This window comes from Orcinus orca, chromosome 6 (assembly GCF_937001465.1).
Source record: "Orcinus orca chromosome 6, mOrcOrc1.1, whole genome shotgun sequence".
NCBI classification, from domain to species: Eukaryota; Metazoa; Chordata; class Mammalia; order Artiodactyla; family Delphinidae; genus Orcinus; species Orcinus orca.
Window position 1 is genome coordinate 116,037,443 of NC_064564.1, and position 14,970 is coordinate 116,052,412.

General features: G+C 56.8%; 1 protein-coding gene across 1 annotated transcript; it reads right to left on the reverse strand.

Annotated features, from left to right (window-relative positions):
• Positions 1-4,974: 4,974 nt before the first annotated feature.
• LOC125964821 (uncharacterized) lies at positions 4,975-10,536 on the reverse strand (the record flags this gene model as incomplete). Its single annotated transcript, XM_049711431.1, has 3 exons — positions 4,975-9,834; positions 9,947-10,089; positions 10,133-10,536. Coding segments are annotated over 3 exons (1,140 nt in total), but the record flags the coding sequence as incomplete, so codon positions are not given.
• Between the last annotated feature and the right edge of the window lie 4,434 nt (positions 10,537-14,970).

The following is a 14,970-nucleotide window of genomic DNA, read 5'->3' on the forward strand; positions in this document are numbered from 1 at the left end:
ACGCCGGGCTCAGATGAGGCCTCGAGCCCAGGGCGGGTATTGGAACAGAGAATGTGGGATTCAGGTCCCAGCCCCTCTCCCCAGCGAGCAACCCCCATCAGGGCTGACAGGGGGTGAAAGGTGATCAAGGCCGCACCTGACACTGGGTAACTATCGCTCCAACCTGGGGTGTGGGGTTGGCAGGACTGGAGGTGGCAGCACCTCTGCCCCAGCTTTCCCTGAGCTGCTCCTGGGGTTACCGGGGACTGGCCCCCTGCACGGGCTTCCCGCATCCTCTCAGGGGGATCTGCCTGCCCTCGAATTGAAGCCCGAGCTTTCTAAAGGAACCCTCCACCATTGGTCTCTTTCCCCACCCCTCTACTCTGCAGGGAAGACAGTTGTGGGGGACAGAACGGTGCTCCCCCCAAGAAGGCCACATCCTAGTCCCTGGAACCTGTGAGTACGTTACCTAACACAGCAAAGGGACATTGCAGATGGGGTTAAGGTAAGGATTATCCTGGATCATGTGGGTAGGCCCCATGTGATCACAAAGGTCCTTATAAGAGGGAGGCGGGAGGGTCAGAGTCAGAGAAAGAAAATGTGATGACAGGACAGAAGCAGAGGTCAGAGACAGAGACTGACTTTGAACGTGGAGGAAGGGGCTGGGAGCCGAGGAAGCCTCTAGAAGCTGAAAAAGGCGAGGGACAGAGTCTCTCTGGAGTCTCCAGAAGGAACCAGCCCTGCTGACGCCTTGATTTGGGGACTTCTGACCTCCAGAACTGGAGGGCAACCAACATGTGTTGTTTCAAGCCACCACGGCTGTGGTCATTTGTCAGAGCAGCTCTGGACAACTACTATATACAACAACTATGCAATTTTGTATTCGCCCCCCCACACCCTTGATCTCCATTTTAATATTTATTTATTTATTGGGCTGCACCCGGTCTTAGCTGCAGCACACGGGATCTTTGTTGCCGCGTGAGGGATCTTCAGTTGCGGCATGTGGGATCTTTAGTTGCAGCATGAGGAATCTTTTAGTTGCAGCATGCGGGGTCTAGTTCGCTGACGAGGGATCGAACCTGGGCCCCCTGCATTGGGAGTGCAGAGCCTTAACCACTGGACCACCAGGGAAGTTCCTGATTTCCATTTTATAGTGAAGTGATACCCTGTAGCTATGTGACCTTAGGAAGCCGCTTGACTCCTCTGGGAGTGTTTTTCTCATCAATAAAAGGAGAAGAGTAATCCCCACCCCACAGGGCTCTTGTGGAGGTTTCACAAGGTCGAATGTGTAGGGGCTGCAGCACAGGCCTGACGCGTTGATGTTCGCATGAGATGCTCCAGGCCCAAGCTCCTCTCGCTTAATTTGGAAAAGGTACCAAACCGTTTAAAGGGCACCAGGCTGGGCAACTGGCCACAGATGTCATCGACCCTCTCCAGGCCTCACTTTCCTTGTCCGTGAAGATGGGAGATTGCAGACCCGGCTCTCAGGCTGGGCTCAGCCTACAGACAGGCTTTGTTTAGCCTGTTCACTGTTTAGAAAATAAAAATGAGTTGTCCAGGTTTGAAAATTGGGACTCGCATCTTAAAATTCTATTTCTACCTTCTTTTGAAGAAATGGGTCCAGTTCTTCCACTGCAGGGGTGACCAGAGCTCAGGGCCAGCTGCCCTTTTGAGACCAGGCCTGTGGTCCCCAGCTTGCGACAGTCACCACTCCTCCCTGTGACCACACCCCTCCTGTTCCTTTCACTTGCATGACCTGGCTGCTCCCACAAAGGCACTCGAGTTTGTGAGTCAAATTCTCTACCTTTGCCTCCTGTGATCTCTCTGCTATAAGACAGCAGTGAGGTCTCTGGAGCCCTTTTCCTAACGGCTTTAAATTCAAGCAAGTCAGACTTGCTTAATATCCAACTCCTTTGTGAAACCAGAGGTCCCGCAAGGGCACTGGCCCCCGTAAGTGGCCCTGGCTGGCCCTGCCTCTTCACCTCTGGCCTCCACCTGTTACACACCCTCTCCCCTCCTTCTGGTCTGGCTGCCCCTTGTCGAGTTGTGCTTGTTTATAGCGTCTGATCTCCACAATGGCCCCCTTCTGCCTTTCCAAGTATCGCCATTTCACACCCGCGAGAAGAAACTAGAAGAAAATCCCATGCTTGTTAGAAACGAGTCTGAAATAAGGCTGATGGGGCCCGAGGAACTCACTTGTGGGTCAAGGGCACGTACTTGAATTCTTGGGTTTTGCAACCTTGAAGTGGCCCCTTTGGAGGATTTTTCAGCTTCCCTTTCGGATTCTTTTCAATATTCCAGGCCACTCGAGTTGTCCACCCATCGATTTCTGGATGACTGAGGTATTTCTAACATTAAACATTTAAAAATCACCAGCTTTGGACGGACTCCATTTTGCAGAATGGACCTTAGGGTCCTCGGTCCTTAGAGTGAGATGCTGGAGCACCGCAGACAGTCCTCTGCCCCGGGCGTGCCCCTCCTTCACTGCCCAGAGGCGAGAGTCAGAGCTGTCCGGCTTCTCGCAGGACCCCCGCAGCTCTCCCCCACCCGCCACTATCCCCAGGCCATGCCATTAACTGCTGGCCTTGGCAAATGCACACAAAGGGAAACTGAGGCACAGCCAAGGGAAAGTTGGTGAGAGGCAAGAGCGCTCCCTACCTGTTGCTCTCTCCAGGTCCCCAGCCCTCTCCTCCTCCCTGCCTGGGTAGGACGAGGGGCAGATGGCGGAGGCTGCAGTCTGCAGCTGCTCCTGTGGCACTGGGGACGGGGAAACGAGAGTCTCTCCCTTTAAACACGGATTAGCAGCTCTCTCCCCAGCTCCCCTTCCTCAAAAAGAGAACTTGTCAGGGTTTACATCAATAATAGATAACGGTGCATCGCTGTGGCAGGCTCCAGCCGGAGGCTGTTTCGATATTTTCTAGAGAATTTGTCAGCAATCGCAGAGTCAAGGAAGAGTGGGGGCTGGGGGGGCGGGGGCGGAGGAAGTGCCTTCATTAATTTCTCCTCATTTGCATATTCTTGCTGTTAAATAATGTATTGATCACTTTCTGTGCCTGCAGCCCTCCCCTGCCCCTGAGCCGCGCTGGGGTCCTCCCCAATAAGAGAGATGAGCTCATCACTTGACAGCCAGAGGGCAGGGGGCTGCTGCGTGTCTCGGGGACACCCCACAGCTCGGCTGAGCCCGCCCCCCCCCCCCCACCCAGTATCCTCGCGAACAGGAATTCCCGCCGTCTAGAGCATCATTATCCACTATTAAGTCCTTACCAGGAGCTGGTCCAAAACCAAGTGGTTTACGAGGATGGCACTGTGAAATCCTTGCAATAGCCCCATGAGGTCAGCACGGTTATTAAACCCATTTTACAGATGAGGAAAGTGAGGCTCAGGCAGGTCAAGGGCCTTCCCCAGGTCACAAAGCCAGGAAGTGGTGGAGCTGGGTTTGAATTCAGCTCTGCTTGGCTCTAAAGACAGGGACCTCTAAACCTGCAAACCTCACACCCACCTGGGAGGCTTCCCAAGGCCTGTGGGGAAGGCATCCTTCCCTGGAACTGAGTGAGAGAAAAGGGCGGGTGTGCGGTGAGCTGGGAAAATGCTGGCTGTCTTCGGGTGGGGAGGCCGAGGCCGAGGCCAAGGGGTGGACAGTCCGAGTCACCCCAATGCAGCATTGACACCAGCTTGTGGAAGTTCTTGGGAGACAGATTCGGGGTCCACTTCAGGAAGGATTCCCCAGCTCTGGGGCCACCTGACAATGGAATGAGGCTGCCTTGGGAATAGCAAGCATCTGTCACCTGGGGTGATTCAGAGAAGGATGTCCACCTGCCAGGGGCACCTACTTCCGGTGTTTATATCTGAAAACAAACAAACACCACTGAGGGATCTCTACCCCAACTGGGGATTTACTGATTAAATTAGGATCTGTCCACACAACAGAGTATCACACAGCCAGTAAAAATGATGCCAGAGGTGGTTTGTTTTTTCTTTTTGTGGTACGCGGGGCTCTCACTGCTGTGGCCTCTCCCGTTGCGGAGCACAGGCTCCGGATGCGCAGGCTCAGAGGCCATGGCTCACGGGCCCAGCCGCTCAGCGGCATGTGGGATCCTCCCGGACCGGGGCACGAACCCGTGTCCCCTGCATCGGCAGGCGGACTCTCAACCACTGTGCCACCGGGGAAGCCCCAGAGGTGTGTTTTTATTGATGTAAAAAGATGTGCACAATTATCATTGTGTGAACAACGCTGGGCCTGAAGCTGGAGGAACTTGATCCCGTGTATATAAAATCGTGCCCACCAGGGCATATGTCAACACGTGCGTGGAAGGGCCAAGAAGGTGCATTGCAGTCTCACCTCTACCTGGCTCAGGGTGGCGGGATTTGGGTGGTTTTTCTTTTCTTTATATTTTCCTATAGTTCCTAATTTCTCCTGGACATATATTTCTTGTGTGATTATCAGGGCTGTGAGTACACAGGAGAGGGAAGACACACGCCAACAGGGACTTTGCCTTCAGCGTCTGGGGTGACATCTGGCACTGCATCTCCGTGCTCCTCTGCAGTCACCCTAAGCAACTCCTCCGTGCCTCAGTTCCCCCCCCACCCCAGCTCAGACTGTCCTTCATTCTCTACCGAGTCTGTATCAAGCATCCCACTTATGCCCAGCCCTGCGGAGGGACCTGGGACCGAAACAGACAAACACTTCAGAGAGGTTCAGTGACTTACTAGAGGTCACACAGCTTTGAGGAAGGGGTGGAGCCCGGGCAACAACCCAGGTCCCAGCTTTGTGGGCTGATTACATGGCCCCGCCTCTCTGTCCTTCCTCAGGTAAATGGCCTTTGGTCGCTGCCTCCACCAGGAAAGAGAAATGAGCTTTGCCACGTTCAGGACAGGTCCCCCCTTCTGCCCAGAACCGAGTTTCACACCAGCATTTGGCTACTATGTTTTCCAAGTTTTCATTTCTGCTTTTTCTCTTGTAGTTGGGTGGGGGTGGGCGGTCTGTGGTCTCCAATCTGGGTCTTCGTTGCTGCGCGCGGGCTTTCTCTGGTTGCGGCGAGCGGGGGCTACTCTTCCTTGCGGCGCGCGGGCTTCTCATTGCGGTGGCTTGTCTTTGTTGCTGAGCACGGGTTCTAGGCGCACGGGCTTCAGTAGTTGCGGCTCGCGGGCTTAGCTGCTCCGCCGCATGTGGGATCTTCCCGGACCAGGGCTCGAACCCGTGTCCCCTGCATTGGCAGGGGGATTCTTAACCACTGCACCACCAGGGAGGTCCCCCCATTTTTTTAAAAATATAAATCCCTTTGTTAATTTTCTTTCAATTTAAATGAGAGACTTATTAAAAACCTTTGTCCTTCTAATTTTTTGTACTAAAATGTTTTTCCTCAGCTTTATTGAGATATAATTGACATATAACATTGTATAGGTTTAAGATATACAATGTGTTGATTTGATACACTTACACATTGCAGAATGATTATCACCATAGCGTTAGCTAACACCTCCATCACCTCTCATAACTGCCATCTTTTTTTTTGTGGTGAGAACATTTAAGAACTACTCTCGTAGCAGCCTTCAAGTATATAACAGTATTATTAATTGTAGCCACCATGCGAGCCTTATTTTAAAATTAGCTTAGGGCTATTTGGTCTGAGCTGAAAACGCTCTTTGTGCTGAGAAGGCCACCGGAGGCTGCCCGGGTGCAGGGGTGGGGCAAGGCTGGCATCACTCTGCATCTGGAGACCCCCCTCACCTCACACAACCCCTGGGGGGCACACAGGGTGTGCCTGGCAGGCCAGTTCCCCTCATGCACCCAGCTCAGAGCTTTACGAGCAAAACCTCACCTGGTCCCCCTGACATCCCTACGAGGCTGGTGCTGATACTGTCCTATTTCGCAGATGAGTAAACTGAGGCCTGGAGAATAAGTGACTTGCTCAAGGTCACACAGCAGAGCCAGAAATCAAACCGAGCACTCTTCAGCTCAGAGCCTGACCTCAGAACCCCTGAGCTCTATGCGATACGTTAGAGCAGGGGGCAGACACCCACACTGGCAGGGGACAAGAAAGGCGAGAAGGGGGAGGTGGCACAGGGTCTTTGGAAGCAGGCCAGCCTGGGGGGAGGGGCCGGCAGGGGCTGCTGATCTGTCAGCCCACGGGGACCCTGAGGACCTGTGGGTTGACTGGTGCCTATACCGTCCCAGGAGCCTAGTTAGGTTCACAGAGAGAGTTAGTGACACAGAGGCACTGGAAATTGAGTTTATGGCTCTATATGGATTTAACAGAGATCGATATAAACAGGAAATGGAGGTTATGGACATAAACATGTATCTAGACTGTAGCGGAACCATAAATATAAAGACACAGCAATCATTTCCTCATTTGTCTGTTCAGTAAACGCCTACTGAGCCCCCAGAGGCAGCAGGAGCGATGCTGGGCTCAGGGTGGCACACGGATGAAAAGGATGCAACACCACCAGTGTCCACCAGCGGTGCCCTGAAGGCTGGGGCGCAGCCAGACCCATGATTACAGTGGAGCAAAGACGAGACGGAGATGCCGACGGGGGAGCACGAGGGAGGGGTTCTTGCCTCGGCTGGCGGTGGGGGAGGGGGGACATAGGGGAAGCAGCCCTGGGAGGGTAAGGCCTGAGGAGGGGGGTCTTTCCACACCTTCACACACACACGCAAACACACACATAGTACATACAGATACATACATGCACTTGGGCAAGTTTATACGCCTATGTGACTGGCGGCCAGAGCAAGATACGAACCGTCCCCATCACCGCCTCTAGTCAACGCCCCTCCTCCACTGTTCTGATTTTTGTCACCATAAACCACTTTTGCCTGATCTAGGGTTTCTTTAAACGTACCCCCCACACACTCGCTGGGCTTGTCTCCAGAGCTGTCCATGACGTTTGTGAGCCAACAGTTCCTTCCTTTTCATAGCTGAGCAGCGTCCTGTAATAAGGATGTCTAGCCTTTCACCTGGTGGTGGACATTTCTGGCCGTCATGAATCAGGCTGTTGTGGACACTATCAAGCATGTCTTTTGTGAACACGTGTCTTCCAGTCTCTTGGGTGAGTTCGCAGGAGTCTAACTACCGGTTCCAGGGCAGGTGGATGCTGGACGTTACGGGAAACGGTGGTCAGTCCTCCCATGAGGAGGCATCTTGTGCTCCTGTGGGAACACACGCCACTTTCAGCTGCTCTGCAGCCTCGTCAGCACTTGGTGTTGTCAGCCTCCTGGCTTTTAGCCACTCCGCTGGGTGCTGAGTGGGTCGCAGAGCACGACTTGGAGTTTCCCAGGAGACAGAGAGGGGCTGGAGGGGGGCGTGGCAGGCGCAGAGGCGAGAAACACTGGACGGGTGTGGCACCTGCGCCAGAGGCCACCGGGGAGGCAGGGAGTAGAGGCGGGTGGGGGTCGGCGGGCAGCATCAGCACGCAGGAGGGCCTCGTGCGCAGCCAGGCCATGGACTGTGACCTGTGGTGGTTACCCACGTGCAGGACCCCGATGCAGCCCAGTGGTTTGGGCTCGTTTGGCAGGTTGCTGCTTCACTTGGTCCCCACCAGGCGAGCCGGGCAGGCAGGGACGCTGCCCCACGTGCAGGGGAGGCGCCGCCACCAGCTCTGCAGCTCCCACCGAGGCACCTCCTGCTCTGTGTGGTACCCTCTGGGGCTCCCCGAATGCCCCGCACTGTCCTGGGCTCCCTGGGGAGACCGGTGAGGCTAGAACCAGGGTCCTGCCCTCTAGGAGCTTACAAGGTAGGAGGCCCAGATGAAACCATTTGGGCAGTGACAGATGTGTCCGAGGGCCCACCAGGCGTCCGGTCCTGGCCTGGGCACTGGGAGTCGGTGGGGGACCAGTCAGATCCGCCCTCCTGCCGCCGGGGAGGTAAAACACCGGATACCAACGAAAAGGAGAACCAGAGGTGATGATGGTAATAACCGTAGCTTCCGTTTACCACCTGAGTCCTACGTGCCAGGCGCTGGGCTGATGTGCAAGTGGGGGCTGTGACCATGACAGAGGGGGTGTGGCCGCAGGCCGGTAGCAGAAACGCTGGGGGTGCGGTGCTGCCGCTCTGGGCCTCGGCTCCCTCTTCTGCAGACCGGGGTAACCCCAATCCCTGACTCGTGGCCACTGAGAGGATTCAGTGCCATAATGCACACAGTCAGCCAGGGCTCTCCCCAGCCCTCCCTCACAGCTCTGTCCCCAGGGCCACCAGGCCCAGGTGACAGCAATGGCTGCTTCCTTCCACCTCACCGAGACCCGCCCTGGGACCCGAACTGGGAACCGTGACAGATGCCCGAGGAGGCGGGTTCCACGCTGGGCACTGTGGCCCCTGGGACCCCCTGAGACCAAGGCCGTCCCTAGCTGAGGGGGACCACAGGGCACGGGGTGGAGGGGAGAAAAGGCAGGGACCCCCCTCCCCCGAGCTCTGCAGGTGCAGGAACGGGCTGCTGTGTACAGTGGGTCCCCCTGCCCTGCCTCACGGGCTGTTGTGAACTCTGGGTGAGACTGTGTGGGCAGCTTAGCACCTGGCCTGGCCTGGGGGGAGGGTGCCAGGTATGGGAACTTGTTACCATCCTCACATCCTCACCCTTTCCTCAGGACGGGGTCAGGATGCTCAGTGCGTCCAAAGCCAGTCCTGGGCTGAAGCCATACTCAAGACAACCAAAGTGCTGTGGGCTGAACTGCGTCCCCCAGAAGGTATGCGTTGAGTCCTGACCCCCAGGCACCCGTGGATATGACCTCTTCTGGAAATGAGGTCTTTGCAGATGTAGTTAGCTCAGAAGAGGTCCTGCTGGATGAGGGTGGGCCCTAAATCCAAAGACTGGCATCCTTATAACAAGAGGAGAGACACAGAGCCATGTGGGGGAGGCCACAGGAAGATGGCGTTAGAGAGTGGAGTGACGCGTCCATAAGACACGGGATGTCCGGAGCCCCCAGAAGCCAGGAGAGAGGCCTAGACCAGATCCTCCCTCAGAGACTGCAGGAGGAACCAACCCTGCCAACACCTTGATTTTGGACTTCCGGCTTCCGGGACTGAGGATAATTTTCTGTCGTGTTAAGCTACCCAGTATGTGGTACTTTGTCGCAGCGGTCCTAGGGCACGAATACGTGAAGCCAGGAGAGCCACTGCCGCCGCTGCCTGATGCCTTCAACCCAGATCCCACCAGCCAGCTCCCTCGCCTCCTTCAAGACTTTGCTAGAACCTCGATTCTCAGACACCTGCCCCACTCACCTCTTTGATAGCACCCACCCCGCAACTCCTGACCCAGTGGCCCTGCTTTATTCCTCTCCCTGGAGTGAATCATCTCTCAACATTCTCTCTAATGTCCTTACTGAGGCTTGCCTGCTCCTAGGAGCGAGGCCCTTGTGGCAGGGCTGGGTCCCCAGCATCTGGCACAGAGGAGCCCCCATCAGTATCTGCTGAATGAATGGCTGGGTGGGTGGCTGGGTGGATGGATGGCTGGGTGGGTGGGTGGGTGGGTGGATGGATGGGTGGATGGATGGATGGATGGGTGGGTGCGTGGGTGGGTGGATGGGTGGATGGGTGGGTGGATGGGTGGGTGGTTGGATGGGTGGGTGGTTGGGTGGATGGATGGGAGGGTGGATGGGTGGATGGGTGGATGGGTGGGTGGGTGGATGGGTGGGTGGTTGGATGGGTGGATGGGTGGTTGGTTGGGTGGATGGATGGGTGGCTGGGTGGGTGGGTGGGTGGCTGGGTGGCTGGGTGGGTGGATGGATGGGTGGCTGGGTGGATGGGTGGGTGGCTAGGTGGGTGAGTGGGTGGATGGATGGGTGGATGGGTGGGTGGTTGGATGGGTGGATGGGTGGGTGGTTGGGTGGATGGATGGGAGGGTGGATGGGTGGATGGGTGGGTGGATGGGTGGGTGGTTGGATGGGTGGATGGGTGGGTGGTTGGGTGGATGGATGGGTGGCTGGGTGGCTGGGTGGGTGGGTGGCTGGGTGGATGGATGGGTGGCTGGGTGGATGGGTGGGTGGCTAGGTGGGTGAGTGGGTGGATGGATGGGTGGATGGGTGGGTGGGTGGCTGGGAGGGTGGATGGATGGGAGGGTGAATGGATGGGTGGATGGGTGGATGGGTGGGTGGTTGGATGGGTGGATGGGTGGGTGGTTGGGTGGATGGATGGGAGGGTGGATGGGTGGATGGGTGGATGGGTGGATGGGTGGATGGGTGGATGGGTGGGTGGATGGGTGGGTGGTTGGATGGGTGGATGGGTGGGTGGTTGGGTGGATGGATGGGTGGCTGGGTGGCTGGGTGGGTGGGTGGCTGGGTGGATGGATGGGTGGCTGGGTGGATGGGTGGGTGGCTAGGTGGGTGAGTGGGTGGATGGATGGGTGGATGGGTGGGTGGCTGGGTGGGTGGATGGATGGGAGGGTGGATGGATGGGAGGGTGGATGGATGGATGTGTGGATGGTGGATGGGTGGGTGGATGGGTGGGTGGATGGGTGGGTGGATGGGTGGATGGGTGGGTGGCTGGGTGGATGGATGGATGGATGGGTGGGTGGGTGGGTGGGTGGCTGGGAGGGTGGATGGATGGGAGGGTGGATGGATGGGAGGGTGGATGGATGGGTGGATGGGTGGGTGGGTGGCTGGCTGGGTGGCTGGCTGGGTGGCTGGGTGGCTGGATGGATGGATGGGTGGGTGGGTGGGTGGATAGGTGGGTGGGTGGGTGGATGGATGGGAGGGTGGATGGATGGATGGGTGGGTGAGTGGGTGGATGGATGGGAGGGTGGATGGATGGGTGGATGGGTGGGTGGCTGGGTGGCTGGGTGGGTGGATGGGTAGGTGGATGGATGGGTGGATGGATGGGTGGATGGGTGGATGGGTGGATGGGTGGATGGGTGGGTGGGTGGGTGGGTTGATGGATGGGTGGCTGGGTGGCTGGGTGGATGGATGAGTGGATGGGTGGGTGGGTGGATGGCTCGGTGGATGGGTGGCTGGGTGGATGGGTGGCTGGCTGGGTGGGTGGTTGTGTGGGTGGCTGGGTGGCTGGGTGGGTGGATGGATGGGTGGCTGGGTGGCTGGGTGGCTGGGTGCATGGCTGGGTGGGTGGATGGGTGGATGGGTAGGTGGGTGGCTGGGTGGCTGAGTGGGTCGGTGAGTGGGTGGGTGGCTGGGTGGGTGGGTGGGTGGCTGGATGGGTGGGTGGGTGTTTGCATCCTGCAGCACCATAGAGACCCTGTGCGAGGCTCAGCTGCCTGAGTTCCTGCAAAGGAAACCTGCCCAGAAGGTACGGGTGTGAGAGCCGGATTTAGGGTGACAACGCCCCTCCCCACAATGAAGCATGTGGGTATTTTTGCTTCATCTGACCCCAGGTCTGCTCCTCCCTGTGTAGGTGATTAGCATGCGCTTTAATTGGCTTCGGAGAGCCGTGGGCTAAGTGAGGGGTTGGCAAGCTTGCTTGCTACCCTCCTGACCCACTGGGACCACGCAACTGAAACGCAGGAAGAGCAGCCACCTCTGCGGGGACGCTGGGGGCCCGACACCTGGGAGATGGTGGGGAAGCTCCGAGTCATGGCTGGGGCTCCATGTCACGGGTCTCCCGTCTCCTTCCCGCATAGCCTTGGCTCTCGTGAGCATAGGAGCTGCTCTGCCCATCACCGGGGTCCCAGTGCCCTGCCCGCACAGCCCATGCAGGGCTGCCGTGTCGCACAACCCCAGGGGGTGCCCATCACCTCGGGCTGTGTGGGAACGGTGCCCCTTGGGCTTGTGCAGCTTGGCAGGGCTGGTCCCTGCGTGAATCAGGAGCTCAGTAAATGCGCCACTGAGGAGGGGTGCTCAGGCTGCCGCACTCAGACTCGCCGACCCTCCGGGCTGATCTGGACCCGGGACACAGATGCTTCTCACCTAATGGAACGTCCGGGTCCTCTTAGGCTCAGCTCAAGCGCCGGTCAGAACGTTACCCTCCTTCACATCCACGTCCACGCTTCTACTCCCACGTCCACGTCCACCCTTGTGAGGGCAGCGGCCACAACAGATCTTTGTGAGGTGCTAACTGTGGGCTGGGCACTGAGCGGCGGTCCTAAACAAGCCGCCTCATCTCATTCTTACAACTACACGGGGTTGTTGCTACCCCCCACTTTACAGATGACAAAACTGAGGCCCCGAGAGGTGAAGCAACTTGCTCAGGGTCACACAGCCTGGAAGCGGCAGAAACAAAACGGTAGCGGAGGCCTTTCTGACCCAGACCCCACTCCCCACATCCCAAACTCTGAACCCCCCAGCCAGTGGGCATTTTAGATTCACTACAGGAGAAGGTGCTGGTTCAACATGTCCAAGTGTTCAGGTTTGAAATGGATGGGGAATCAGGAGGGGAAGGGGGAGAGAGACAGGGAGAGTGAGGGGGGAGTTGTCATTCGGAGGTACCTCTGGCTAATGAGCAGAGAGGCAGAGAACCACAGGTGACAGGGCAGAGCGGGAAGAAAGGCAGAGATGAAACGTGTTGGAAGCACCAAGTTAATGGAACTATTAAGTGGTTCATCTTTCCCAGCTAATGAGGCCCCCCTCTACAGGAGGGAGGGGCCGGGACAAGAAAGCACCGTGGCTCAGTTTCTCAAGGCACTGGAGCTAATGAAGTCACCGGAGACTTGGAATTCCTTGGGCACATTTGACTCGGCTCCGTGGTGACGCTATTTTAATTCAGTCTGAGGACGACCAAAGGAGAGAAAGTCCCCTGTTAACATGATGAGCTTGGGCGCCAGGAATTTGGAGGGGGTGACAGGAACTCAGAACTTGTCTAACACGGACAGAGGACCCAGGATGGATGCAGGGATGCAGGGACCCGGAGGGGGCTTCCAGGAAACGTGTTTGAAAGGGTGGAATGAAGCTGCAGCCCACAGGATGAAGCCAGGGTTCGGGGGCAGGTGTGAGTTGCTGTCCTGGGAGGGGGCGTGGCCTGCACACTGAAGACACACTCAAACACACGATGAAACCCGTCAACTAATATTCATCCAGCACCTCCTGTGTGCGAAGGGCAGAGACCAGTAAGGCTCGGATCCCACGGGGCCGAGATGTGTCAGACTCCCAGCTTCAGGCACCATCCTGCTTCTCTCGGCAGGAAGCCCGCGCTCCTCCGGGGCTGTCTCTGTCCCCTCTCCGGACACGTCTGGCCTGGCCTCCTCCCTCCCCAGGGCACCGGCCTCCTGGGTCCTTCCTTCAGCTCCTCCCTCCGGGCTCCGGGCCTTTGCACCTGCCATTCCTTCTGCCTGGCGCGCTCTCTGCTGTTAGCTCCCATACAACCTCAGGTCTCTGCTCCAACGTCACCTCCTCGAGGGACTGCCCCTGACTCCCTACAGCGTTGGTTCCCTCTGGAGGCTCTGACTTTATCTGTTCCACGCCTCTCTCCCACTTCTGGTGGCTTCTGGTAATCACTGGCATTCCTTGGCTTTTGGCCGAATCACTCCAGTCTCTGCCCCCATCTTCACATCACCCTTTCCTCTGTGTGTCTGGGTCTTCTTTTCAGTCTCTTAGAAGGGCACTGTCATTGGCTTTAGGGCCTACCCTAATCCAGGGTGACCTCAATCCAAGATCCCTACTCTGTTACATCTGCAAAGGCCCTTACTCCAAATAAGGTCACGTTCTGAGGTTCCAGGTGGACATGGTTTTTGGGAGGACGCTATTCAACTCATCCCCTGGCTGTAGAAAATTCATCACAATTGGAAATAATCTGTTATTGGTGTCATTATCTGTTAGATGCCTGTCTTTCCTGTTGGACTTTCAGGTCTATGAGAACAAAGACTGGACTGGGCTACTCCTGCTGCCTCTGCAGTGTCCAGCCAGGGCAGACACACTGTGACTGTTTGCAGAATGAACGTTGAGGCCGGCAGGTTCTTGGAAAGGAGGTGAGAAAGGGCACACCCAGGGCCACCCCTGCCTTGTGCTGCACCTTCCGATCCCAGGGTGAGGAGTGTCCAGGAGGTCCCACAGATAGTAAGAGCTAGAAGGGTTCCTGAAGATTGGCTGGCTGTCCGCAAGTCCTCAGGACAGGATGGGAGGGCACAGGTGGGGGGCCCCGAGGGGCTCTCAGCTGGGGGTGCCAAGGAGAGGGTACCACAGGCCAGAGTCACTCCCGCACGCTTAGACATCAGGAGTTTCCTCTCCGTGTCTTCAAAGAACTTCAGTTTTCCTTTAAATCTTTTCATTTTGCTTAATTATCGTCCAGGTGAACGGTAAGTGAGAGGACACAAAGGGTTAAGGAGGGTCAAGAGAAGCTCACCTCAGGGCTGTGAGCTGGAAGAGGTGAGGATGTGGGGATGCAGAGGCCGAGGGAAATGGAGAGTCTGGTCACAGCATTAAAAAGCTTTGTTCCCTTCATGAGGCAGCAGGTCAGCGTGGCTAAGAGAGTGGGCTCTGGACTTAGACTGGCCTGGGTTTGAGACCCAGATCGCCACCTGCTAACTCGGGGAACTTGGGTGCGTTCTTTAGGCTCTCGGAGCCTTGCTCTCCCAACTGTAACACCAGAATAATTGTGTCTCCTCCCCAAATGCATTGACAGGATGTACCGAGAGCACCACACTGTGCCTGGCACAGGGTAAGGACTCAACACGATGCTGATGAAACACAACGGCGGTCAGGGGAGATGTGGGGCAACTCAGGCCATTGGAAATAGGTTCAAAATCTCCGAGCTAGATTCTAAATGGCTTTTCCATTCAGTCTTGAAGGCCCGGCCATGCCTGTCCGGTCACCCGTGTAACCGTCCCAGCACCCAGCAAGGCTCCAGCGTGTGAAGGACCTCCATAAATACTGTTTAACTGACTAGAAGTTGGATGAATGAATAAATGAATGCCAGTAACCCTTCTGTTCTCCAGCTGCAGAGGACGATGGGCTATTTCTCACTCGACTGGCTTTTCCTGCTTTCTGGTGTCCTCGACCAGCCTCCAGACTGCGTTGGGACAATTGATATTCACAGAATCCTTTCTAGTGTTGATTGCTCAGACGGAAGAGCCCCCCACCCCAAACTCTGCCACCTTCCTCACCCCTCTCCACCACTG